Below are 26,095 nucleotides of genomic sequence, written 5' to 3' on the forward strand. Positions count from 1 at the left end.
ATTACTTTGTTGTTTTACATGTACATTGAGAGCATAGGAGACAAATGCCTTGTGTGTCTAATCACATTTGGCTAATAGTATTCTATACTCACAGTGTTTGTGGTCATTTCTTAGAGGTTAAATAATAACAGACAACAGATAATCAGAGTTGGAAGGGACCTTATAGGTCATCTAGTCCAACCCCCACCCAAACAGGAGACCCTACACCATTTCTGATAAATGGCAGTCCAATTAAAAGTTAAAAGTCAACAGTACTTCATAAAATGTCCAGGAAGTTCTCAAAGAAGAAAATATATATATGATAATGACCAGGTCTGCAGCTGTTTACATTCCAGGAATTAGAACTCATATTTCAAAAACTAGCAAATTTTAGTGTTTTCCATGATTGATCTGGACAATAGGACAGCTTAATTGGGTTGCCCTACTGTCTAGTATATAGCATCTGTAAACCATTATTTATGACTTTTGGGGGTATTAGAACCCATATGTAGTTTTTCATATTGCTGTGCTTTTAACAATGAATGCAAATGTATAATAAAATCAAAGTTGTCTAAAGCTTCTCCATCAATCTGCTTGTATAAAAGTAAGAACAGACATTTACAAATTTCGAGACTTTGGAATTGCTTGAACCCCTTGAAAGCAAGTTTGATGTGATATATATCCTTGTAAACTCTAAATTGCTCATTCGTTTGTGTAAGTTGATAGAATGACTGTGGATTTAATGCCAGAATCATATGTCAATCAAAACCAAAGAAGGATATTATAGCAACATTGAAACAGTCTTAAACTGGCCAAGCTGAAATTATTAAGCTGCGATGTTCTATGACAGCATAGTAACTTGATATTTAAAAATGTTGGTCATTAATTTTTTTGTAGGGTTTTACAGTCCCAAAACAAGTAATAGTAGGTTACATGGGCAATCTACCAAACTGAGAATTCCTATTTTCCATCTTCAATTAACTAGCTGACCTCATGCTTCTTTTCTTTTTTTTAAACTGTATATTCATTTAACTTTTCTATCTTTAGGTATAATTAATTAATTACAATTTATTTATAAGATTGTAAACAAAACTTTGCTTGCATAAAGAATTAATTGATGCAATGGATTAGTAACTTGTATGTTCCCTTGCATATCTCTTCCTTTCCCATTGTTGGGACAACATAAATTTGTTCAGTATTTGTTGACAGAGCATAGCTACTGCCTTAAGCACCTTTTCTTCTCTGGTTTAATGCAGATGAATTAGTATTTCATTTCATCTTGGTTAGTTCATATTTAATATCTGACCTATGACCTATTGCCCTTCATGGTCTATTGGAGTTGGTTTATGAAAGTATTCTTTTTAAAAATCATTTCTATAAATGCTTTTATAAAAGAATCTGTGTATTGTATTTCCGTCTTTTAATATTCTTTATCTCTGAGAATTTTTTCTCTGATTATTTTTGAATACTATTGACTTCGCTGTAAGTTTGTCAGTGATTATCTTAATCTCTATTTTTCTTTATTTTTCTCTATTTGTTGACTGAGTTATCATTCCTTGTCCTTTATTGCTTGAAGTTGTTTGTCAATCTTTCTTGTCCAAGTTACTTACCCACCATTTTCTTTAGACTCATAATAACATTCTCTGAAAACCATCTTTATATTTTCCATTAGAATATAAGATTTTCTCATAATTCCATTGTAATATTTTTTTTGAACAAAGTTTTTATTTTTTACAACAAACATACAAACAAAACATAAAAACATAAAATCCTCTTTCAATTATATACATACAGTGTGTTAGTTGGTTACAGTCTTTTGTGCTATCCTTTTTTTACCATTACTCACAAATTATATAAATTTTCACCTTATCAATCTAGCTTGTGCTTATGTAATATCAATTATTAAACATTAATTTGACTAAACTATTTTTCCATCATTTTATACGAGATAGTCTAATTTTCATTATGATTTAATCTTATACATTATTCATCCAATGGTTATATATTTTATATTGTATTCTATATCAATCTATTAACTTTTATTGTAAGGCTTGCTAATCTATTTCTTTATCATGTCTTTTTATCTAACCATTGATGAAATATAAATTATAAATATAAATTTCATATCATATAAATTTGTTTATCCTCTTGTTCCCTAATTTCAAACGTCAATTTACTCATTTCGGCACAGTCCATGATTTTCTTAATAATTTCCTCCTGCATAGGTATTTTTTCATTTTTCCAATTCTTAGCAAATACAATTTTAGCTGCTGTTAAAACTTTTACAATCAAATATTTCAATTCTTTACAATATATTTCTGGTATAATTCCCAATAAAAATATCTCAGGTTTAAAGTCTATGTGTTGTTTTGTCATTTTTTCCAACCATGTGTGAATTATAGTCCAATATCTTTTTGCATCTGAGCATGTCCACCACATATGATAATATGAACCAGGTATCTGATGACATTTCCAACATTTATCTGATTTATTCTTGAACATCCTCGCAATTCTTATTGGGGGAAAGTGCCACCTGTAAAACATCTTACATAAATTTTCTTTATATGCAATTGACGTTGTCATTTTATAATTTTGAGACCACAATTTTTGCCATTTATCTAAGTCAATTCCATATCCAACATTTCCCCAGCACGCAATCATTGTTTCTTTTACTTGTTCTTCCTCTAATTTAAACTCTAGCAAATGTCCATAAAGTTTTTTTATTACTTTTTCATCAGTACCTGTCAAAATTTTATCTAGATCAGCCAACTTATCATTAATACCTTCTGTTTTAACAACTTTATCAAATCTAGATTGTATTTACAAATATGAAAACCAATTCATTTTTACACCTTGTTCTTCCAACACTTGTATAGATTTAAGTTCACCCTTTTCATTCAATATCTCACCATATCTAACTGTTTGTTCCTTTTTATATATTATTGGATAGGAAAAAGCTTCAATAGTAAATAACCATAGTGGAATTTCTAAATAATATTGTTTTTTTATCTACTCCCAGTTTAGAAACAATGCTTCTCAAATATAATGTCTTCTAAAATACCCCTGTGTTTTAGTTCCCTTATACCAGAGGAAGGCATGCCACCCTAACAGCAAGTCATGTCCTTCTAAATTCAAAAGTCTAGTATTCCTTAATGTTATTCACTCCTTTACCCACATCAGACTCATCGCTTGGTAGTATAATTCCCAACTGGGCAAAGCAAATCCTCCTCTTATTCTTGCATCTTGTAGCAATTTAAGTTTTAGTCTTGCTTTCTTCCCCTGCCAAATGTATTTTAGCACTATTTTGTTTAAATCTTCAAAAAATTCTTTCCCTAATCTGATTGGAATTGTCTGGAATAAGTATAAGATTCTAGGCAATACATTCATCTTAACTGTAGATATTCTCCCAATGTGATAATTGCAAATTTTCCCATTTTATCAAGTCTGTCGCAATCTGTTGTTTAAGTTTAAGATAATTATCTTCCTTAAGTATGCTACATCTTGTGTATCCTTAAATACTTAACCTTATTTGTGACCTGGATCCCCAAAACTTCCTCCAATTCTTTCTTTCATCTTACTAATATGTTCTTTGCTAAAAAGTTTTTTTATCTTTATTCATTTTCAAACCTGCTACTTTCCCTTCTATCTTTTCTATCGGTTTAGGTGCTGACTCCAATGGATCCTCTAATATAAATACCAGGTCATCTGCAAAAGCTTATAATTTATACTCTTCTTTTTAAATTTTCATTCCTTTTATTTCTTTTTCTTCTCTGATGTTCCTATTCAGCGCTTCCAAATTTAACACAAACAACAGCGGTGACAGTGGACAGCCTTGTCTAGTCCCTTTTCTTATATCTATAAAGTCTGTTAACTCTCCATTTATCATAACCTTTGCAGTTTGTTTATGATATATCGTTTCTATGGCTTGAGTAAATTTTTTACCAAAGCCCATTTGGTCCTATTGTAACAGCATAAAATGCCAATTCACATTATCAAAAGCTTTTTGTGCATCTAAAAACATCAGAGCCGTTTGTTTTTTGGGATATGCTTCATAGTATTCCAGTGTATCTAAAATTATTCTTATATTATCTTTAATCTGTCTTTTCGGCAAAAATCCATTTTGATGAGGGTGAATAAAATTGTTTAAGTATCTTTTCAGTCTTTCTGCCAGAATTGAAGCAAAAATTTTATAATCTGAATTTAATAGTGATATTGGTCTGTAGTTTTTAACTTGCTGTAGGTCTGTGTCCTCCTTTGGTACAAGCGTGAAATATGCTTCTGACCATGTTTTGGGTATTCTCTTCTTTGACATAACTTCATTCATAACTTCTAATAAGTGAAGATTCAATGTTTCCTGGAATGTCTTATAAAATTCCACCGGCAAACCGTCCGGACCTGGTGCTTTCCCAATGTTTTGCTTTTTTAAAGCTTCTGTTAATTCCATCATTGTTATGTTACTTTCTAACATTATTTCAATATCTTTGGATATCTGAGGCAAATTTTCTTCCTGTAAGTATTGCTGAATTCTTTTTTCCTGAACATCCTCTTGATGCTACAGTTTTCCATAATAATCTTGAATAATTTTTTTCTTCTCCGCATTTCCGTAGCATACATGTCCTTGTTCATTTATCAATTGATTTATCCTTCTCGAGTCTCTTTCCTTTCTCAGTTTATATGCTAGCCATCTGCCTGGTTTGTTTGCATCTTCAAAATAGTTCTGCTTAGCATTTTTAATTTTTTGTGCTATTTCTTCTTTTTCAATTAGCCCCATTATATGTTTAGTTATGTCCATTTTAATTTTAATGTCCTTTTTTGTGTACTTTTTCTGTAGTTCTTTTTCTAACTTCTTGTAGTCATCTTCCAATATTTTAAAGGTTTTTTTCTGTTTTATATTTCTTTTCCTTGTATAGTCCATTATCAAGCCTCTTGCATAAACCTTCATTGTGTCCCAGAAGTTCTGTAATGATGTATCCTCTTTTGTGTTTTCTTTAAAGAAAAAAGTAAATTCTCTCTCAATTTCCTGTTTAAAGTCTTTTTCCTTTAATATTGTATTATTTAAAGTCCATCTAGATCTCCTTTTTTGTCCTTTCCATACAAATGTTATTGGATTGTGATCTGCCCAGGTACTTGCTTCTATTTCAATGTCTTGTATGTTAGAAAGCAATTCTGTTGACATCCATATTATATCTATTCTAGACCATGATGCATGTCTATTTGAACAAAAAGTATATTGTTTATTTTCTGCATTTCTCTCTCTCCATGCATCTTTTAAGTTTATCTCATCTACCATTCGAAAGAAAGATTTTGGCAATGTCTTTCTAGCTTTCTTTGCTGTTTTGTGTGTTTTATAGTCCAATTTGTCATTTATTATTCCATTAAAATCTCCCATCAGACAGATATTAGCATAGTCCAGTTCAATTATTTTCTTATGTAATTTCCTGTAAAAATCTTCCTATCATTTGGAGCATAAATTGCTACTAAAAGTATCTTTAGATTATTGTCCATTATCTCCACCATCAAAATCCTTCCATCATCATCTGTATATATTTGTTCCGCAGGGATTGTATCTCTAATGCATAACACCACCCCTCTCTTTTTACACTGTGTCCATGCTATAAATAATTTCCCTAATTTTTGTTGTTTCAATATATAATCATGTTGTCTTTTAATATGTACTTCTTGTAGGCAGATTATGTCAAATTTTAATTTCTCTAACTTATGAAATATTTTTCTTCTTTTAGTAGCTGAATTAAGTCCATTTATATTAATTGTAATCAGTTTTCTCTCATCCATTTTATCTCTCTCACTCTTCTCGGTACCTGTTTCAGTACCACTATTTCTTTATCTTTGTACTTTAGTGTTTTTTCTCTTGCTGCCTGCAGTATTTATAATTTAATTATTTTCTTAGTAAATCTGATATGAACTTCTCTTGGCAGTTTATTTCTCATTGCATATCTTGTATAGACACAAAAAACCTCATCCATTCCATCCATCATCTTCTTTTTAGTTACCTCTAATGCTTCTGCCAGGATTTCTGACATCATTTCAGCAAGGTTTTCACCCTTTTCTTCTTCCATATTTTGAAATCTAAGATAGAATTCTGATCTATCAATTTCCCATCCCAATGATTGCAGAGATCTGCCCTTGTCTCTTTCCACTTCACTCAATCAGGCATCCATATCTCCAATCTTCTCATCTCTTTGTACATCTTGTTCTTCAATTTTCTTGATTCTGTCCTCGTATTGCATCATCATCTGTTGATTTTCAATCATCTGTTGATTTTCAATTTTCTCATCTGTCTTTTCAGTTCTTTGCTCAATATTCTGTTCTCTTTTCAATATAATCTGTTTTTACTTGTATCTTTTGAGTTCCTTGCATAATCATCTGCAGTGTCACTTCTTTCTCCTTCTCTTGTTGTAACATCACCTGTATTGATCGTTGTCCTCCAGATGGTGAGGAGGAAGAAATCGGATTGAAGAAGCTGAGGCTGGTATCTTTCTGCTTCATCTTAGAATACTTAATAGGAAAATTGAGAAGAAAAAGCAAGACTAGCCAGTTGCCACTCCAATAAAAAATAAATAAAAGCAAAAAAATAAAAATAAACAAGGGAAGGGAAAAAATCTTCAGGTACTTGAATACCTTAATCCAATTGGTTCCAATTATGTAGGAAAAAAGGGAAAAAAGAAAAAATGGAAAAAGGATGAAAAAATAAGGAAAAAATTTAAAAAGACAGAAATCTATATATACCCTTGCTAAAAAGGTAAAACAAAGGGAAGAGGGAGGGGGGAAAGTGGTCTTATTCCAGTGTCAAAGGATTCAAGTCCAAATATAAAAATCCAACTGGGGAAAAAAAGGGAAAGAAAAAATGCAATTCTGTCAGTAAACAAAGCACTGCCACTACATGTTCGAGGCTCTTTACTAAATCAAAAAACAAAAATTCCAGTTCTCTTTTCAAGGTCACTTTAATCTGCTTTCTTCAATTTCAAATCCAGACTCCAGCTATCAATAGTTCCACAGAAGAGCACCTGCATAAACAATCTACATGCTCTTCCCACTTCTTTTCAATGAAAAGCACAGAGTCCTTGAAGGTAACACCAAATGTATCAGAAAGAAAGGAAGGAAGGAAGGAAGGAAGGAAGGAAGGAAGGAAGGAAGGAAGGAAGGAAGGAAGGAAGGAAGGAAGGAAGGAAGGAAGGAAAACAATGTATCCAAGCCTCCAGGTGGCAACGCTACTTATTTCCCTTTCCTATCCCTTCCCCTCTAATATCAAGCAGCAATCTTAGAGCTTAATTATCACATGCTGTACCACCGCGATGCCAGCTCCGCCCTCCCATTGTAATATTTTTATACAAGATGCAATGTAAAAGATTCTCCCCCCTATTCACTTTACAAAGACCTGCTAAAGGAATTCTGCTTTTCCATGTACACTGGTTTTTCTTTTCTTTTTTTACTTCTTTATGTATTTTAGAATTTCTTCTTGGTAAGACTAGATTAGCAGTACGAATATTTTCTTTTCAGGTTACAGTTATATAAAATAAAGTAGTAATGATTCCTTTAGTGTCAGTGATGAAGTAACTTTTACTTCAAGTTGTACATAAATGCAATATTCATTCTGATTGCTAATATTTAATATTTGTAACAGCCATCCACATGGCATTGAATACATATTAAAGTGATAAAGCATTATATAAGATAGCAATATTTTTAATGGAAAAAAGCTACTGTGTAGCTGTGTTGCTTTTGCCACTTTCGGTTAAACAGCAGCTGAAGATTGCCTTACAACACAGATAGTTAAATATGTTGCTTATATTTAACAGTTATAAGTGCATACAATTATTGATTGGATCATTTTCCAGACAACATTGCAGTCTTGGTAATGCTGTGACAATGTGACATTGTTGCAGAAAATCTTGCTTCCAAAATCAGGACACAAGACCACGAAAGGTTGGAGAATACAGGTTTTATTTGCGCAAAGTGTTCAGAGCATTAGCATGGCAAATTCTGAACCCTCAGCTCTTCCTCATCTATCGCTTTTATACACATCATGATGTCAGGCTAGGCTGGGGCATTACTTTTACTACATTTTACCAAAAAAGGAGAAGTAACATATATGCTTGTATAGAGAAACTATAGAGGAAGTGAAAAAATACATTTTTCATTACTCAGTTATCTTACACCATTTGTTATTTTCCATGCCCACCCTTTCTCACAGCTGGTTCCCTAGTTCAGCAACTTTGTGGCATTACACAATATTTTTATGAAAAGCAGAGTTCAGAGTCCAAGGATTGCTGAGAAATTGAGTCAGGGGAGCCTTGAGAAATTGCTAAATGTATATATCCTTTATTGGTATCTTTTCAGACTGTTAATGTTAAGCACAGCAACGGGAAGCTGGGACCTTTGCTAAATATGACTTGTTAACCCATACTAAATATAAAATGTGCTTTATATGCTTTATATGAAAAGTGCTTTATATGCTCTTTTTCCACCACTTCAACATGATTGATCAAAGGACATTGTAATGAAGGATTAACAATTGAAAGCAATTTGAATGTGTTTCTGCAAGGGGAGCATTTTGGAAAAATGCTGTTTCAAGATAGTGTGGAAGACCAGGCTGCAGGAACAACATTGTATAGGCAGGCGCCTGTGCTGTTGCCATTCCTCACTGTCCAAGCCTTTTCCCCAGCATCAGCATAGCTCAGTTGCCAGTAAAGCTTCAACCTTGACACAGATATAAAAAAGAGAAAGGGAGAATGGACGAGATCTTTTTTGAGAGCTCTGTAACCTCCAGGAAACAGTAAAATAGCCAAATGAAAGTGAGTTGTTTTTTTTCAGAAGGAGTGACAGTTCAAAGAAAAAAAGCTACAAGAAAAAAGTACCTGCATAGTTCATACAAAGCACAATGTTAAAAAAGCACAAAAGCTCTATGTGCTGGTTATTAATAGAAAAAGAAGAATAAATCTTGGGGAATATAAACAGAACAGACTTAAGAAAGAAATATTGATGTGTACTACTATAACTATAGTATACAGGCAATTTTAATAGAATAATAACTACTCGAGATAATAGATAATAGTAATAGAATACTACCCATAGGCAACAAATGCCATTTCAAAAATAGCACGATATAACATAAATCATTCAACAGGGAGTAAACTCTACAATCATCAATATTGACAATGTTAGCTAACATGTAAGTAAAATGACTGTAAATGCAACTATGCTCAGAGAGCATTAATAGCAATAGCACTTAGACTTATATACAGCTTTATAGTGCTTTACAGCCCTCTCTAAGCAGTTTACAGAGTCAGCATATTGCCCCCAACAATTTGGGTTCTTATTTTACCCACCTCAGAAGGATGGAAGGCAACCTTGAGCCTGGTGGGATTTGAACTGCCAAATTGTAGGCAACTGGCTGCAGCAGAGGTAGCTTGCAGTACTGCACTCTAACCACTACGCCACAGAGGCTCCTATTAAGGACTCAATACAACATTGAGCTATAGATATTGTCTGCTATTGGACCCTTGAAGGGGCAGTCTGTACTCTCATTCATGGCTCAACCCTACCTCTACCCTCCCACCTCCTGAGATCTTATGTAATAATATGCTGGCATGATTATAGAAAAGAATCCAAAGGCAGGAACTCTAGCATGCCACTGTTATGTATTTGGAAGGCAAGAGGGATTTGCCTTCATGGGAAAAGAATAACATTTTTTCTCTTTTATGTTTATGATGAACATCAAAAGATCTAAGTTTAAGCACAGACCTGAGCAATGAAATAAAACATTTAAGAACTGGGCAATAAAGTAATTGGTTGATAATTACTTATCCTTTTCCAGAAATGGTAAGTATAGATTGCCTAGTAATTGTTTCTGAGTTTCTGATTCACATCCAAATCCATTTTCTTGGTTTAACCTGAATTTAAAAGAATATGAAAACAGAAGTGTTAGTCATCAGAAAATCACTAAGGAAGAAAGAGCAGTAAAAATGTTTCATGACATCTGCAGAAAATTCATTTGGTAAGACTGCATCACAATAGATTTAAAGATGTCTAGCTCTCTGGAATAAGTATCTATGCTCATCAAAGAAGAATTTGGAATACATGTAAATATACTTTTACAATTTTGCAGTGGGAAATTTAGTTGTAGAAATTATTTAAAATAGCCAAAACCTATTTTGCTGCATTTACTTATTTCCAAGATTAGTGTAAAGCAAGTTAAGTATAACTGAATAGAAGAAATTCATTAAATTGCCACTGATAGTCAACTAACTGTATTTATGTGAGCCTTTTATGAGTCTTGGGCAGTGGTGGGATTCAAATAATTTAACAACCAGTTCTCTGCCCTGATGACTAAGTGTGTGTGGCTGGGTGAGCATGTGACTGGATGGGAATCGCCAACTTGATTACTCTCACCCTTAAAAAATTTCTCCTTAGTCCAACTCACAATAAAATAGTACTGTTCCAATATTTAGAACAGAATAAAATAATAGAGTTGGAAAGGACCTTGGAGATCTTCTAGTCCAACCCCCTGATTAGGCAGGAAACTCTACACCACTTCAGACAAATGGTTATCCAATCTCTTCTTAAAAACTTCCACTGTTGGAGCAACTTCTGGAGGCAAGTTGTTCCACTATTTAATTGTTCTGTCAGGAAATTTGAGGGGCTCCTACAAAACTGAGGGAGTCAATCTATTTTCCAAAGCACCAAAAGGCACAACAAGAAACAATGGATGGAAACTAACCAAAGAGAGAAGCATCCTAGGACTAAGGAGAAATTTCCTAAGGGTGAGACCAATCAACCAATGGAATAGCTTGCCTTCAGAAGTGGGTGCTTCATCTCTAGAGGCTTTTTAAAAGAGTGAGGGAAGTGCACCCCAAAAGAACAGTGCCAGGAACCACTAAAACAATGCAGAAAACTTAAAACAGCCATTCCCATCTTTTTTAAAAAGTCAACCCCAAAGCAAACGCAACAGCTAAGACGGAAACTAAGAGCAGCTGCTCAGGTTAATTGAAAGCCTGGATGTGCTGCCAAAAGCCATTAAACCTTCCAACTCTATTATTCTGTTTTCTATGTTCTAAATTGGGTGCTTCCCATCAGAAGCAATACAGCTGGCTGGACCACATATGCATTAAATTCATGGCCTGTATGATCAAGCTGCATCATAGTCCCCTCCTGTATCTTTTTCTCTAGGAAGAAACAAGAAGTAGCCAACACCGCAGCAGCTATAAAATGTCTTGTGGAACTCCAGGGAGTATCAGCTGATCACAGAAGTGTTACTTAATACTCTTTATAATGAAAATGTTTGTAATCTTGTCCTTCTTCATGAAGGGAAGAGGTTAATCCCATCCCTAGATGGATGATTAATAGGTTTCCCTGCCCTAATCCTGTCAGTTTCTGTTGTTTATTGACTTGATTCAAATACAACGACGACACAATTAAAGCCAACCTCTTTAACATATTCTTTGGCTCAGTATTTGTAAACAGCAATGGATCATGCCCAGTATTTCCTAGTTGAACCGCAGACAACTGCAATGATCTAAGACACTTCAGCACTACACAATCTAAAACCACCTCTATCTATTGGACTGGACAGAATATGTGCCTACTTATTAAAAAAGCTACCCAATGCCATAGTTGAACCTCTAAGCATAATCTTTGAAAAATCTTTCAGGATCAGCTCCTTGCCAAAACTATGGTCACAAGCCACGGTCATCCCCATCTTCAAAAAGGGAGAACCCAGCCTAGTTGAAAATTACAGACCAATCTCTTTATGCTGTATCACCTGTAAAGTCATGGAATCAATTATTAACCAATCCATCATCCTCCACTTAGAAACAAACAACCTACTCTCTGATGAACAATTTGGTTTCAGGAAAAAACTATCACGTAATCTGCAACTCTTACACTGAAAAAACATATGGACCACAAAACTCGATCAGGGCAAAGCAATAGATGCAATCTACATAGACATCTGTAAAGCCTTTGATTCAGTGGTACAGGACAAACTACTCCTAAAACTAAAATCTTACTGTATTTCTGGACACCTGCATAACTGGATAGAAGCATTCCTGTCAAACAGACAACAAATGGTTAAAATTGGGAGCGTCCTATCAAATTCTGTATCTGTCAACAGTGGTGTCCCCCAAGGCAGTGTTCTAGGACCAACTCTTTTCATACTCTGCATAAATGACCTCTGTGATCATATCAAGAGCAACTGCTTTTTCTTCACTGATGATGTAAAGCTATTCAGCCCCACAGACAATACTGCTACCCTTCAAAAAGACCTTGACTATGTATCAGAATGGCCAAACAAATGGCTTTAAATCTCAACAAATAAATGCTCCGTCCTACATGTTGGCAAAAAAAATTCAGAAAATAAAATACAGGCTGAATAGTCAAGACCTTGTTGGAGTACTCATCTCAAATGACCTAAGTGCTAGAGCCCACTGTAACTATATAGCCAAAAAGGCATTAAGAGTTGTTAACCTAATCTTACGTAGCTTTTTCTCTGGTAATATTACACTAATAACTAGAGCATACAAAACATTTGCTAAACCAGTACTCGAATACAGCTCATCAGTCTGGAACCCACATTACGTATCTGATATTAACACAGTTGAGAAAGTCCAGAAATATTTCACAAGAAGAGTTCTCCACTCCTCTTCAGCAACAGAGTGGTCAATGTTTGGAATACTCTATCTGACTCTGGTTTTTTTCCCCAAATCCAAAAAACTTTAACCTTAGACTGTCTACTATTGACCTCACCCCTTTTCTAAGAGGTCTGTAGGGGACATGTATAAGTGCACCAACGTGCCTACCGTCCCTGTCCTATTGTTTCTTTTATATATTTTTTTATTTTTTCTTATATGTATCCATAACTATGTTTTTACTTACACCTATTATCCTGTAAGCAATAGACAAATAAAAATATAAATAAATAAATAAATGAATGTATTGGCTGCATTCCAACCTCAACTGTTAAATGGTTCTTGCCTGTCTGCCCAGAGCTATTAACTGAAGGAAGAGAGAGGGAAAAATATATCTCTTTCACTTTATTTTTAGCTGGTTCTTCCAACTGCATATGCAATTAACTAATGGTTCGGGCAAACCAGTGAGAACTGGCTGAATCCCACTTGTGGTCTTGGGTATGTATCTTATATCTGCAACTTTGTAACTGGGATTTCTATCCTTTCCATCACTCTCTACTTCATTATGTTTTTCTTTTTTTCTTTTTTTCACTTTGCTCTCTTCTTTCTTATGTGATTGGTTATCTAGTGGTTTTTGCTTGGAATTAGTTTCTATAGATTGGGAAGAATGCCCCCCCTTTAAATTTTAGATTAAAGACTCTTTGATAAGATGAGCCAGTAGTTTTCCAAATATATTGTTTCCAGTTCTTGTGAGGTGCAGTTCATCCTTTGCCAGTAGCCCTTCATCTGAGTAATGCAGAACCTAGTCTAAGAAGCTGATCTTCAGTTGACAATACTAGTTTTTAAGTCAGTGGTTCATTTTTAAAATCCTTTTTTCCCTCACTAAATGTTGGATTTTTGGGAAGTATAGATGAAGATACCACTTGTGCCCCTAATTCTTTAACATTCTTCCCCAGCTGTTTGTAATCTCTTGTTATTGCTTTCAGATTTATTGTTGTGTCATTGGGCCCAAAGTACAGGAGAAGAAAGGGGAAGTAATCCATGGGGTTGATTATTTTAGTAAGGTACTCAGTTTTGCTCCAGGGAGACAATATACCTCCCTAGATTTACTGCCTGGTCTGCACACTTTAGTTTCTGTTTTCCTGAATCTGCTATCACCAATATTTGCCCTTTTCCCATAGAGAAGTCTGGAATACTTTTCTTCCTGTTGCAGGAATGCTGGATTGTGCCTTTTTTAAAGAAACTATTGATAAATGTTCTTTTGTGAGTATCTGCATATTTTCTTCCAATATTTTTTTTTTTGCTACCTGAGGCACAAGACAATGTAAAATCCTCCAAATTTATATTACAAAAGCTAAGAGGATTGGGAATTGAATTTCACTATAGACAATAGGACAGAAATTTTAACTGAAATCCAGAGAGAGCAAGCTAGCTAAGGAATGGAATCAAATATTATAGTTTACTTTTTTCCCCTGAACATCACCTTTCACCATCTGCAGTCTTAGGTCGATGATTCCCTAATAAACAATATTAGGGAGTATAAACAGCTGGAATTTCCAAGAAAGCATGCATATTCTTTTGTCTTTTGATCATGGAAACCAGTCTTAGTTTAGAGTGGTTTAAAATACTAGTTTGAATCAATCTTCTGGTGCTGATTTCTAGTTTCTAATGATTTTTCCCCTTGCAAGCTCTCCATTTTCTATATGATCTTCATCTGCATTTCATGAAGTAAACTATGCTATTGTACCAGCTGATACGACTGGGCAATGGACAAACAGAACTCAGCAATGCTAGAATATCTGTAGTAATTGTTTCATCAATGCATGCTATTGTTAATATATTCCTCTATCTCATTAAAAAGACTCAGATTCTTAATTTTCTTTATAACTAGAATAAAAATATATAGGCTTAACAATTTGGAAGAAACCAAATGAGTATAAAACAAATTTGATGACCTATTGGAGCTGTTACTGTCATTTAAAAAGGTGGCAAGTATTATTAAGCAGTAGAGACCTATTGTAAATAATGGGACAATCTTGAAAAATTATTGGAAAAATTCTTCTTCCTTAAATTATTCACTGAAATGACCTAACATCTTCTTCTCCATGACCAATACAGCTTTGTGCCCACAGTTGACAGTTTTGAGAGACTATTTACAAACAATATATATTTAAAGGGTTCTGGTATACTAGTAGACAATAGATCCTATTGCAAACTTTCAAGGAGAGAAAAAAATTTTTTCTTGGATATGTATATCTTTTAGAAAATATCCCCATTTTATGTTTATATGACATTTTTATATTTTTAAAGTCAATAATATTGATTTGAGCTATTATTGTTACATTTTTGGTAAGGAACAAATGTGAAAAGTTGCATAGAATTCAGTTTTTAAAACCTAATTTTCTGAATATACCATAGCACTACTGTCAGTAAAGAAGATAACATTATGCCAATACATAGTTCTCAGTTCCTTTGAATTATTAAAGAAATAATTCAGAAATAAAGCAGTGATAGATATTTGCTTTATACAATGAATGTGCATTCCTCTAAATCATTTCTCCAAATAGCTTGAGTTCAAAGGATTTCTTTCTGAACTTTAAATGATATGTATTTTAAAAATAGGAGGATGAAGGATTATGTATGTTCACTGATTTGAGTAATAAAGGCAGGATAAAAATATAATAAAATAAATCTGAAAAATAGATGGTTCCCTTTTCTTGTTTTTTTTTCTCCTGCATTTAAATCTGCATTTTAGGCAATGTAAGCTTCAAGCTCAGTCCCAAATAATATCTGACTTAAAAATAAGCTATTTTCAAACGGCTTGTTTATTTCACAGTCAACACACTTAGGCTAGTATGTTTATTATGAATAGGGAGCAACATATAGAATGTAATGGGAAGCAATCGAGTGGTTCAAAATAGAAACAGGAGAGCATCAAGGATATACACTTATTTATTTAATTTAATATATTGATATATCATGAGAAATACAGGACTAGAAATAATAGAAATTTAAAATTATTATGAGAAACATCAGCAATCTCAGACAATCAAATGATGCCATTTTCATATGAAGAGTTAAGGAATTTTTTGTTGAAGATGAAAGAAGAATGCACAAGCCACTCCATGTGTGTGTTGTGTGTTTGTGTTGTTGTGTGAGTTTGTTTATGTTTTAAAAAAACACCAAGATTACATCAACATCAATGCCAGCTAAATAAAAATATGTGGTGAAGAAGTAGAAAATGCTATCTTCAAAAGCTGATTTAAAAACAAACAAAACAAACAAAATTGTTTTCAAAAAAAAAAAAAGCTGATTTACAGGAATGGGTCATTCTGGTCTCAACATAGGCTGTTAAAAATGTAGAAATGGTCTGACCTTGAAACAGACATGTTGTGAATATTTCACTTGTACATATATTTTTCAGTTTCTTTTGGAAATTAAAAAAAACCCTCCTCTATGGTGAATATGATTTTTAAAAAAGCACAAGACTTCCACTAGTAACGATTTCATGAGGGAGAACCGTTGGTGTTCATTTCAAAGACACAAAATAATACATGTATCCAACCCTATAAATGTACATGTTACAGAAGAAACACAGAGCTGAAATAGTTTCCCAATTAATTCTGAGGCTGCCATCAAAAACAATCTGTAAGCTGCTACTGTTCCAGTATGCTGGCGTGTACAGTTCTGGGTATTCTTTGGTTTCTACTGGCTCCCAAGTGCTTTTCAGGTGCAATTCAAGATATTGGTTGAAACCTTTAAAGTCCTACATGGCACTGGGTCAAATTGTAAAGATTGCATAATCTATCCTTGTAGGTTAAGTAGGATGGGCATACTCAGGTCCTTTCTTTCAAATGTTGCAGGACCCTGTAGGCCTTTGTAGCAATCTCAGCAATTTGCAAATTCACTGAAATTCTGAAGGTGGTAGCCTTTTAGCTTTCTAGGGACTGTGTTTTCCCAAGCATTGAATAGAATAGGATTGTGTAACAGAGTTAATAGCATGGGTGGTTCAGTTAATAGCATTGTTGGGAAAGATTTTTTTATGTTGGTGCTCTTATTGATTCTGTAAGGCACAATATAAGTTTGTTAAATAAATAATTAACTTCTCTGAGCTAACAGTATCACTGAAATTACAGCAGCACACAGAAGCAATCCACATTGAATATATGTGATTGTGTCTGTGTATATGTACTCACTTAGTCATGTGATGTGTGTATATAGGCTCTAAATAGGCCAAATATTAAAATAATATTGTTGTTTTGTTGTCCCTCCCTAGGCATTTCCTGGAAATGTAAATTCTGACACTGTGGTACGACATGATTTACAGCATCCAGTTATTGCCCGCTACATTCGGATACTTCCTCTGGAATGGAGTGGGGAGGGCCAAATTGGTCTGAGGATCGAGATCTATGGCTGTCCTTATTGTAAGTTATTTAAAGTTTTCGTCTATTTGTCTCCTGCTTTCTTGAAATCCTTTTAAAATAATAATATTTTGGTCTAACATGACTGGATACAAAGTATGGTATAAAGTGTGTCTGACTACAAAGATTTTAGGTTCAGTATATAAAGAAGCGCCAATATTGTTCTGACCTAGGCTTCCTTAGAAAGTATAAAACACAATTTTAGTCCCAGCAAAACCTCTTTTATTTCCATGGCTGTGAATTACATTCATTTACAGCCTGCAAGACTTCACAAACAGTCTTACAGAGGAATGTTTATACACACCCACCTTATCGCACTTAGAATGCTGCCAGAGAACTAATTGCCAAATGCAGGGCAAGGCCAAACTTGACACAGAGTCAAACAGAACTTTTCAAAGCTTGAATCAATCAGACTAACTGCTTCCTGCAAAAGCTCACATCCCATTTGTTCTTCTTTTATGTCCTATGGTAGGGGGCAATCACCTCCAAAGTGTGGTCTTACTCCTGAGTTGACCCTACTTTCTCAATTGTTCTTGTCTTCTGGTAGCCCTGTGCATGCGCAGGCTGGGAACCAGTTCCAGAATCTCCCCTGTCTCACTGCTGTCTGAGTCTGAAGGCAGCTGATGACTGCCAGCCTGCTCTGGCCCCATCCCTGCCTCCAATGCAGAGCCCTTGCCCAAGCCCTCCTCAGCCTCTAAGACTGGCCCAGATTCCTCCCCAACCTCCTTGCTACTGTCCAACTCTGCTGCCAGCTCCATCAGCTGCCGGTGGGTCACAACAACTATAGCTAATTACAAGTCTTCCTTACTTGAAAGGTATTAGTAAACCTTTGCTGTAAAGTCATAACAGCTTCAGCAAAATATCACAACTTTCCATTGCTTTTGTTGGAAATAATAATATTGACAGATAGTCTACAGTTACTTACAGTTAATAAGCTGAGGCAGCTTTTCCTTTTTCCTTAGTTGCAAAATTTCATTTATTCGTTCTTCCCCCATTTTGATTAGCCTCAGCTTGATGTATCAATCTTATGTTGACTCACTGATTGGGTAGTCTTAATCTTGAATAGATTAAAAACAATGTGAAATCATAAATTCTGGAATAGGTTTCTCTGTTTATTTTCAAATTTTTATATCCAAATTTTTAATGTTATGCATGCTTTATTATATGTATCTGTTGCTACTTAGAAATCATTTCTGTTTGGTCGGTATGTTTGGCTTTTCTTTTTAATGTGTGATTTTAAAATGATTTGCAAGCTATCTGGGAAAACATTTCACCATAGGGCAGAATATATATATTTAAAATAAAATAAAAATTAAAGAAACTTTGTTGTTGCAACCAATACATAACCTATTTTTAGATGTACTTTAAATTATTGATTTAAAATTATTTTACTGTTTCTCATTATAATGCTCATTGGATAATACATGTACCTGAAAATTCTGATTCTGATTTTTAAGGCAGAATTCCTTTTCTATTTTTTTTCTGGGGACCTCATTATAATTTTCACCATTATGTCTGTCCTATTGCTTGGTACTACTGATGTTATAAAGGTGGAATATTGTAGTCTTCTGAGAAAACCAGTTTAGGAACAAAATATTTAGAGCATATAAGAAAAGGCATTAAAAGCCCTAAGGGAAACAAATGGAACGGATAATGAAATTCATGGTGTTGTACTCATATCTGTCATATCCTTGATATCTCATATTATTTTTAGAAATGCATCAGTTCACACTGCCAGTCACACTGCCATTAGCACCCCAAGCATGTTTAAGAGAAGGGTAAAACATCATAATTCACCTCATCTCTTTCATATAATTTTGTCTACACAGCAAAGTGTCTCCAGTCTTACCCTTGAATTTTGCATAAAACACTTCCATGTTGAGGAATCAGTTTGTTCATATGACACAGAATGCACAAAAGAGTCAAAACAACTGAAATTTTACACCACCACACCTCAGTCCTATATTATTAGATCACATACATAGATTTGTTATAGGAATTGTATCAAAAATATTATGCTGATTCTAAAAATTGCCAGATATTTGTGGAATTAATTGCTTATTCATTTACTTTAGATCAGCAACCGTTGATAATTTTATCACCGCTTGCTGATCTACAGATAGTTTTATGTACAACTGCATTTATATTTTCTTGTGCTCTGAGTTGCTCTGAGAGAATGCAAACACTTTACTTTATTGTCATTGCACTTCGTACAATGAAATCAAACACCATCTTCAGTGCATATCATGAACATAACCATGAAAATAAAATAAATACCTTGGGATAGAGTGGGGGAAAACATTTGAAAATGTATATAAAATGGAAAATGGTTTTATGTTTTTATATTTTGTTTGTATATGTTTGTCTCAAAAATAAAAACTTTTACATAAAAAATGAATAAAAAAAGAAAATGTGTTTGAAACAAGCATTAATACAAATAAATTCTATTTCTTCACCCTCACAAAGTAACATGTGTTGTACAGTGTTCAATCAATGGAAAAGTAAAAGAAAAAAAACAGTCAACTTTTAAAGACAAAAAGGCAGAGTAAAACAATAAATCCAAAAAGTGAAGGATAAAATGCAGTCTTGGTTAGAAAATGAAACTGCTGCAAGGAAGATGGCTCAGTGACTTTCTGACTGCTTCCAGTGTCAACTCATAAAATATTTCTATGGTCTTTTTAGAGTTGCATTTATTCCATAAATAGTTTTCAAAGATAGTAACTAGGTGACTGAAGTTTCTTCCGTGCAAAATTCTAATTAGAGAACATGATTGATGACTCTTGGCTATGGATGTGTCCCATTGGAGAATATAAATTATGATTCACCCAGGGGGTGGGGGAAAACCAGGGTGACAATGTGTTTCAGAGTCGGCTACACTCAGGTAGTGCTGGACATTTTAATTTCCAATAAATCCTTTTGAAGTTTTAGAAGTTTGGCTTGAGACTCATGATTTAATTGCGGTAGCTGCCAGAATCCTGACATCCAGAGTCTTAGGAATCTTCAAGAGTCCCTTTTCAGGTGGGTCCTTGGCGATTCAAAAATTGTTGGGTCATTTCTAAGTGCTCCCATACAAATCCAAGAACAAGCTTTGGCAGCAAGACCAGTAGATTGGTGGGAAAAAAGGGAAAAAAGCTCCTTATCATTCAGCAATGATTTTTTTTTAAAAAAATGCAAAGTAAATGAACCAATTAATGATTTGAATGGGAAATAAAAGATGAAGCAAAATGATGAAAAGCCAAAAGGTTAAAAGAAAGTGAAATGTCAAGAAGAAGATTGCGGATGCCATTGACTCTTTGATCTGCATCATGAGGCTATACACGCATAGTAGATGAGGACCAGAAAAACCATAAATTAAATATAGTATTTTAAATAAATTAAATATCACTCCATGTATGCTTGATGAATTTATCATCCACTGAAGGAACAAATAATTCCAATGATATGGAGAAACTTTTGGTGACTGCATGCAGTTTTAGGAAATAAAATACTGTATATGTAGTAGCTTGGAGTGATAGTAGTTAGAGAGGAAGACAGATTTTTAACTAAAATAAAAATTTTAAATTTAAATTTTAAAATTTCTTATGATTCTACTTAAAGGGAGGTGTTATGGAGATATGCAAGAGAATGACATATTAGGTCATTAATAAAGGGTCTTGAGGTACAGATACTTGCTGATTCACATTTGGGGTGAGAACTTCTGATAAATGATGTGGACACCCAAAATTATGAGTTTTTGAAGTGAATTACACAATTATTAAGACTATCAAGCTTTCCCCATTGACTTTTGAAAAGTTCTGTGGAAATGTTGTATATGATGATCATGTGACTTTGGATGCTGCAACCATTGTAAATACATGTCAGTTACTAAGTACCTGATTTTTTTTTATCACATTACAGTTGTAACCATGAGAAAGAGTCATTTTTCAGCACATCATAAAATGAAATAGTTGCTAAACAAATGTTCATAAGTTGAGGACTACCTGTATCTGAAATTTTAAAAAAATATTATTACAAAATGTAGCCAACTCCTCAGGTTAATGAAACACTGATTTTCTATTGTGATCAGAGCTTTGTGCATTTGTTTGTTTTAGGCTGCTTTGGGCCCAAATATCTTAAAATTACTTCCAGTAAGGAAGTAAGATCAGAGGAAAATGAGATGCAAAAATAATTACGATAGAAAAGAGTGTTTTTGCAGACAAAAAAGGCAACTGATATAACAACTAAAACAATTCTTATTTCTATTTATTTGCAGCTGATCTTAACAATTTGTGTTAGATATATATATATATATAAAACCCCCTACTAATATAATGTTTGCCCAATATTAAAAAGTTGCACAAAAAGCCATAATCTGCATTTTAAGATGTAACATGGTATCTAAAAATAATGCTATAGTTTACTCAAGGAAATTAGTTTTTCAGAAGTTTCTGTATTTAATTAGGGCTCTTGATTTAGCTTTTGTCCATTAGAAAATAGCTTCATTCATTCTATGTTCTTCATGTATCATATTATTAAATATGTAATCTACTGAGAATTAGAATTTAATTACTAACACAGATGCCACATTTCCCAAGTGCATTTGGGACTACTTCACACTTATTTAGGAACTTCACTTGATTTTTTTTCACCACATTTGAAATGATTGAGGAATCACTGCTGAGTTTGATGACTGATACAGGAAAAACTTTTGCAGAATTTTTTTTTTTTTTATGATGAGATCATGCAAATATGTCACTATAGGTAGTCCTCTACCTGCAGCAGTTTGTTTAGTGACTGTTCAAAGTTATAACAACTGAAAAGCAGTGATTTATGATCATTTTTTCACAGTTATAACTATTACAGCTATTACACCTCCATGGTCATGTGATCAAAATTCAGATGCTTCACAACTGATTCATACTTATGATAGCTGCAGTGTCCCAGAGTTGTATGATTATCTTTTGCGACATTCTGACAAGCAAAGCCAATCTGGAAATGAGATCACTTAACTGTGGCAAAAAGAGTTGTAAAATTGGACAAAATTCACTTAAGAACTGTTTTGCTTAACTACAGAAATTTTGAGTTGTTGTGGTCATAAGTTGAGGACTACCTGTAAGTGCTCTGGAAGGAGTCCAGAATTTCCAATGGTTTTATGGCTTGATTATGAAAAGCAGAACATCCTTATGTGCTACTATGTTTAGTTCAAATGTACAGTACCAAATGAAGTTTATGACAAAAAACAGTAATGTGACACTGTAATAAATTGAGGAAGGAAGGAATTGCTTTCTCAATACACAATTTTTCCTCTTTTCTCTGTGGAAAGTATCTAACTAGGCATAGTTTCTCAGTTCAATTAACCCACGAAATATGTAGGAATGTACAATGTGTATATTTAAAAAATTAGATCCCAAGGCTGAGCAATCTAATTTTAATTGTCTGCCTTCCTTCCTTCCTTCCTTCCTTCCTTCCTTCCTTCCTTCCTTCCTTCCTTCTTTCCTTTCTTTTTTCAAAGTAAAAATGAGTCTGATCTTACTCTGAAATTTTTGATCATTCCTAAACTTTTTTTTTAAATTCCAACTGTTTCTTCTCAGTTTTGAGTACCACTTATGTAATGTATCATAGTGACAAGGGAGGAATGGATATTGCATTCATTAACTGACAGTTCTGGCTTCAGAAGTTTGTCAATAAGAGAATTTTTATTTATTTAGTCTATAAATAATCTTTTGCTTCTTAGTGATCTCTTCCATCTGTAACCTTCCAATCTAATTTTCCAACAATGTTTAAACAAACTATTTTTAAATAGCATAGCAAACATTAATTATCATAATTATTATGATTTTTACATATAATTAGATATTTATTTATTTATTTATTTATTGGAATTTGTAAAACAAAGATGAGAACAAGAATAAAAGAATAAAAATACAATGACAGAACGATAGGCATGTTAGTGCACTTATGTACGCCCTCTCTACTGACCACTTAAGTATGAAGTGAGGCCCAGAGAAGTCAATTTGTGGCACAAACTGTGAAAATTTGTAGCTGAAACAATTGAATCAATTAGGGCATTCCAGACTTTGACAACTCTATTACAGAAATTTTAATTTTTAGGGTTATGTTTATTTTTTATACTATTTCAATAGGCTGTATGGCCCAGCATATTTTTGGAAAATGTATACTGTTGATACATCCACGTTCATTTTTTTTTTGAAGCAATGTATCACTCTAGTACATTTTAATCATATAATCCCTGTTTATATGTCTGTGGCACTCTTATCAATTTGTTGTGCAGTCTAATATTATCCAGCCTACGCTCATCCATAATACAATTTTGTTTTGCTGTTGTGATATTTGTCTTTAGGATAGGCGAAGCAAGATGCACAAGCAGAGTTGTGACTGAAATTTCCAACAAAACTTTTTCACCTTCCTTCCAGAAGGTGCTAACACCATCCGTCTCAAAGTAATAGAAAAGACATGGTAGGTTATGTTGGAACTAATAATTCTGCTAAATCAGTGTAAATAATAGCTTCAGCAGTAAGAGCTCAATTTCTACAAAAAGAAAGAAAGGGCAATTTCTGGCTTTCAGTCTCAGACATCATTACTGATGAAATATTGATGAGAAGTTATCCTAGTCACACACACTACGTGTTCACAAAATAATCAACACTTCCAACTATTTCAACTGATCTCTTTTTCTTCTATTGTTAATGAAGAAGAAAATTATTGAATCAATTGGAAAAAGCCCATGTGGTAGATGGTTGGAAGCAGAAATCAGACAGTCACCTGATGGAGAAGATTTAATTTGATTTGTGCACTGAGAATACAATTGGATTTATGTGCCTTCCAATTTTATTTTATGTATTAAATTTATATGCTATCCATGTTGCTTTCCTGAGCAACTTTATGACTATATGATACTCACCAATTGCTATTCTCTGCATGAGTTATCTGCTACATGCATTTAGGTAAAATCTGGTATTTCTTGGCTGTATGTCAAATAATATTCTGTTCCTAAAGAAGAAAGGTATTTTTTCAGACAAACAAATAAAATCAAAATCTAATTTTAATGTACTGACACTCAACAATTCTTTTATTGATATCTGTGAAATTTAGCAGACTTTGCCTCACTCCCTAATTTGTAATTTCTTTACAAATATCATCCTGTTTTATTGAAATGTTAAAATCAGAGAGTGAGAGAGATTGAGAAAGAACTGCAACTGCTAGATTATGGTATAACGGAGATTTTGCTTTTTTCCAAATCTCATTCTCTTACTTTCTCCAAATCTTACTTACTTAATCAGACTTAATCAGACTGCTTCCAGGAAAAAAAATGTTTCCAGTAATCTTGTTCAATTCCCTGAATAGTCTATGCACTTCAGAATAAGCCAAAATTTGATGATCTTGTTCCTGCCTTATTCAAAGGGAAAATTGAATGAATTGGTTAAATGAGGACTCATTAAGATAAGATATAGGGCCACTATGGCAAATCTATGGCATGTGTGCCAGAGGTGGCACACAGAGCCCTCTCTGTGGGTGCATGAGCCGTTGCCCCAGCTCAGCTCCGTTGTGCATGCACGCGCATGTGTTTCACTGGCTAGGTGATTTTAATGTCTTTGCTGTGTATGTGTGAGGGGCAGAGGGCATGTGTGGGGGGCATGCAAGGGAGACATGTGTGTACTCAGAACCAAAAAGCTTAGCCATCACTGATATAGGGTATTTCCCAGTGATCACTTTTTTCATGTTTCAATATTGTTCACTCCAGTTTAAACACAACTATTAAATATCTGAGCTGTTCTGATTATTTTCAGATCTATTTGTAGGTCAGGTAGGAACACAAACATATCTCCTTTAAAATGACATTCCCTATTCATACATAAAATATCCTCTGGACAATTGCATGAGTGTCCAAATGTAGCCATAGAGGCACAGTTTTTAAGAATTTTACATGTGTTGGTCCAGGAGCATATTGGTAAACTGGGATTACTTCTACATTCTAAGTTTAATTGTGTTGCGTATAGGATGATTTATATTTAGCTTTTACCTCAAAAGGTCCTCCAAATAGCTTACAATACAGTAAAATCATAATTAAATAAAACTGAAGAAATTAATATCAGTATTCTGATAAAACATCTTTGAAGATGGAGTAAATGAAGATATATTTATTGTCCATCAAGGACAGTAGGATTGAGTTTGCCAGGAATGGACATATCAAGAGAAATGTTCATGATATAATCATAATGAAGTCAATATTAAAGTAAGCATTAAAAGAAATACAGAAACTCTGCCAGGATAAGTCTATGGAAATTCATTCATAAACTGCAAGCTTAAAACTGCTATTTTAAACAGATGAACAGATTCAACTTATCACTAAAAAAAATTCTCATGAGAAGAATATATTTAAACTAGAAACACAGATGTTTGAAAGAAATTCACATTTTGGTTTTAGTTTGCAAGGCGACTTTGGGCCATTAACATTTTCCTTAAGTTGCCTGATAACATAAAGAATCAAAAAGACATTGAAGAAACAGAAATGTGGATTTGCAAGATTCTTCTTCTTGACATTTGTTTAAATACAATAAGGACAAGAATAGAGTTACTTTGTTGGCAGGTACTCTATTCTTGGTGGCACATATTCATGGTTAGCATGAATGGTTAGTATAACCATGACATTTGCCGAGGTGGATACAAAATGAACAGTAAGTGACAAGAGGCCGCATAGAACACAAGAACCAGACTAGGAATATGACTGACCATGCTGACTACTATTTGGCAACATAGGATTACAGAAATTGCTAACCATTGCTAATAGCCATCTAGAGATTTATAGTGTAGAACTTATTCACCTTAACAGGACTTTTTTTTATTCTCAAGGGTATCCAAACTACAGTTCTTCCTCTATGAGTATCACTGCAGATCAAGGTGGAATAATGACATGACTGTAAAACTTTCTCCCACACTATACAATCTCAAGTAGATAAAAGAAAACATGCATAGTTTCATTGTAGAGAGCTAGGAAGCCATACAGAAGATGTTCTGCATATAGTGTTATACAGGAAACTTGCATATTTAGTA

General features: G+C 33.8%; 1 protein-coding gene across 1 annotated transcript in view; it reads left to right on the forward strand.

Moving 5' to 3' along the window:
* CNTNAP2 (contactin associated protein 2) overlaps positions 1 to 26,095 on the forward strand; it is an 850,526-nt gene that overhangs the window by 139,668 nt on the left and 684,763 nt on the right. The window contains exon 4 of the mRNA XM_087917173.1: positions 16,900 to 17,047. Coding sequence (XP_087773299.1) covers positions 16,900 to 17,047 — 148 coding nt within the window. The remainder of the gene's footprint in view (positions 1 to 16,899; positions 17,048 to 26,095) is intronic.

Source organism: Pseudonaja textilis, chromosome Z (genome assembly GCF_049901715.1).
Source record: "Pseudonaja textilis isolate UNSWEBS1 chromosome Z, rPseTex1.2, whole genome shotgun sequence".
Lineage (NCBI taxonomy): Eukaryota > Metazoa > Chordata > Lepidosauria > Squamata > Elapidae > Pseudonaja > Pseudonaja textilis.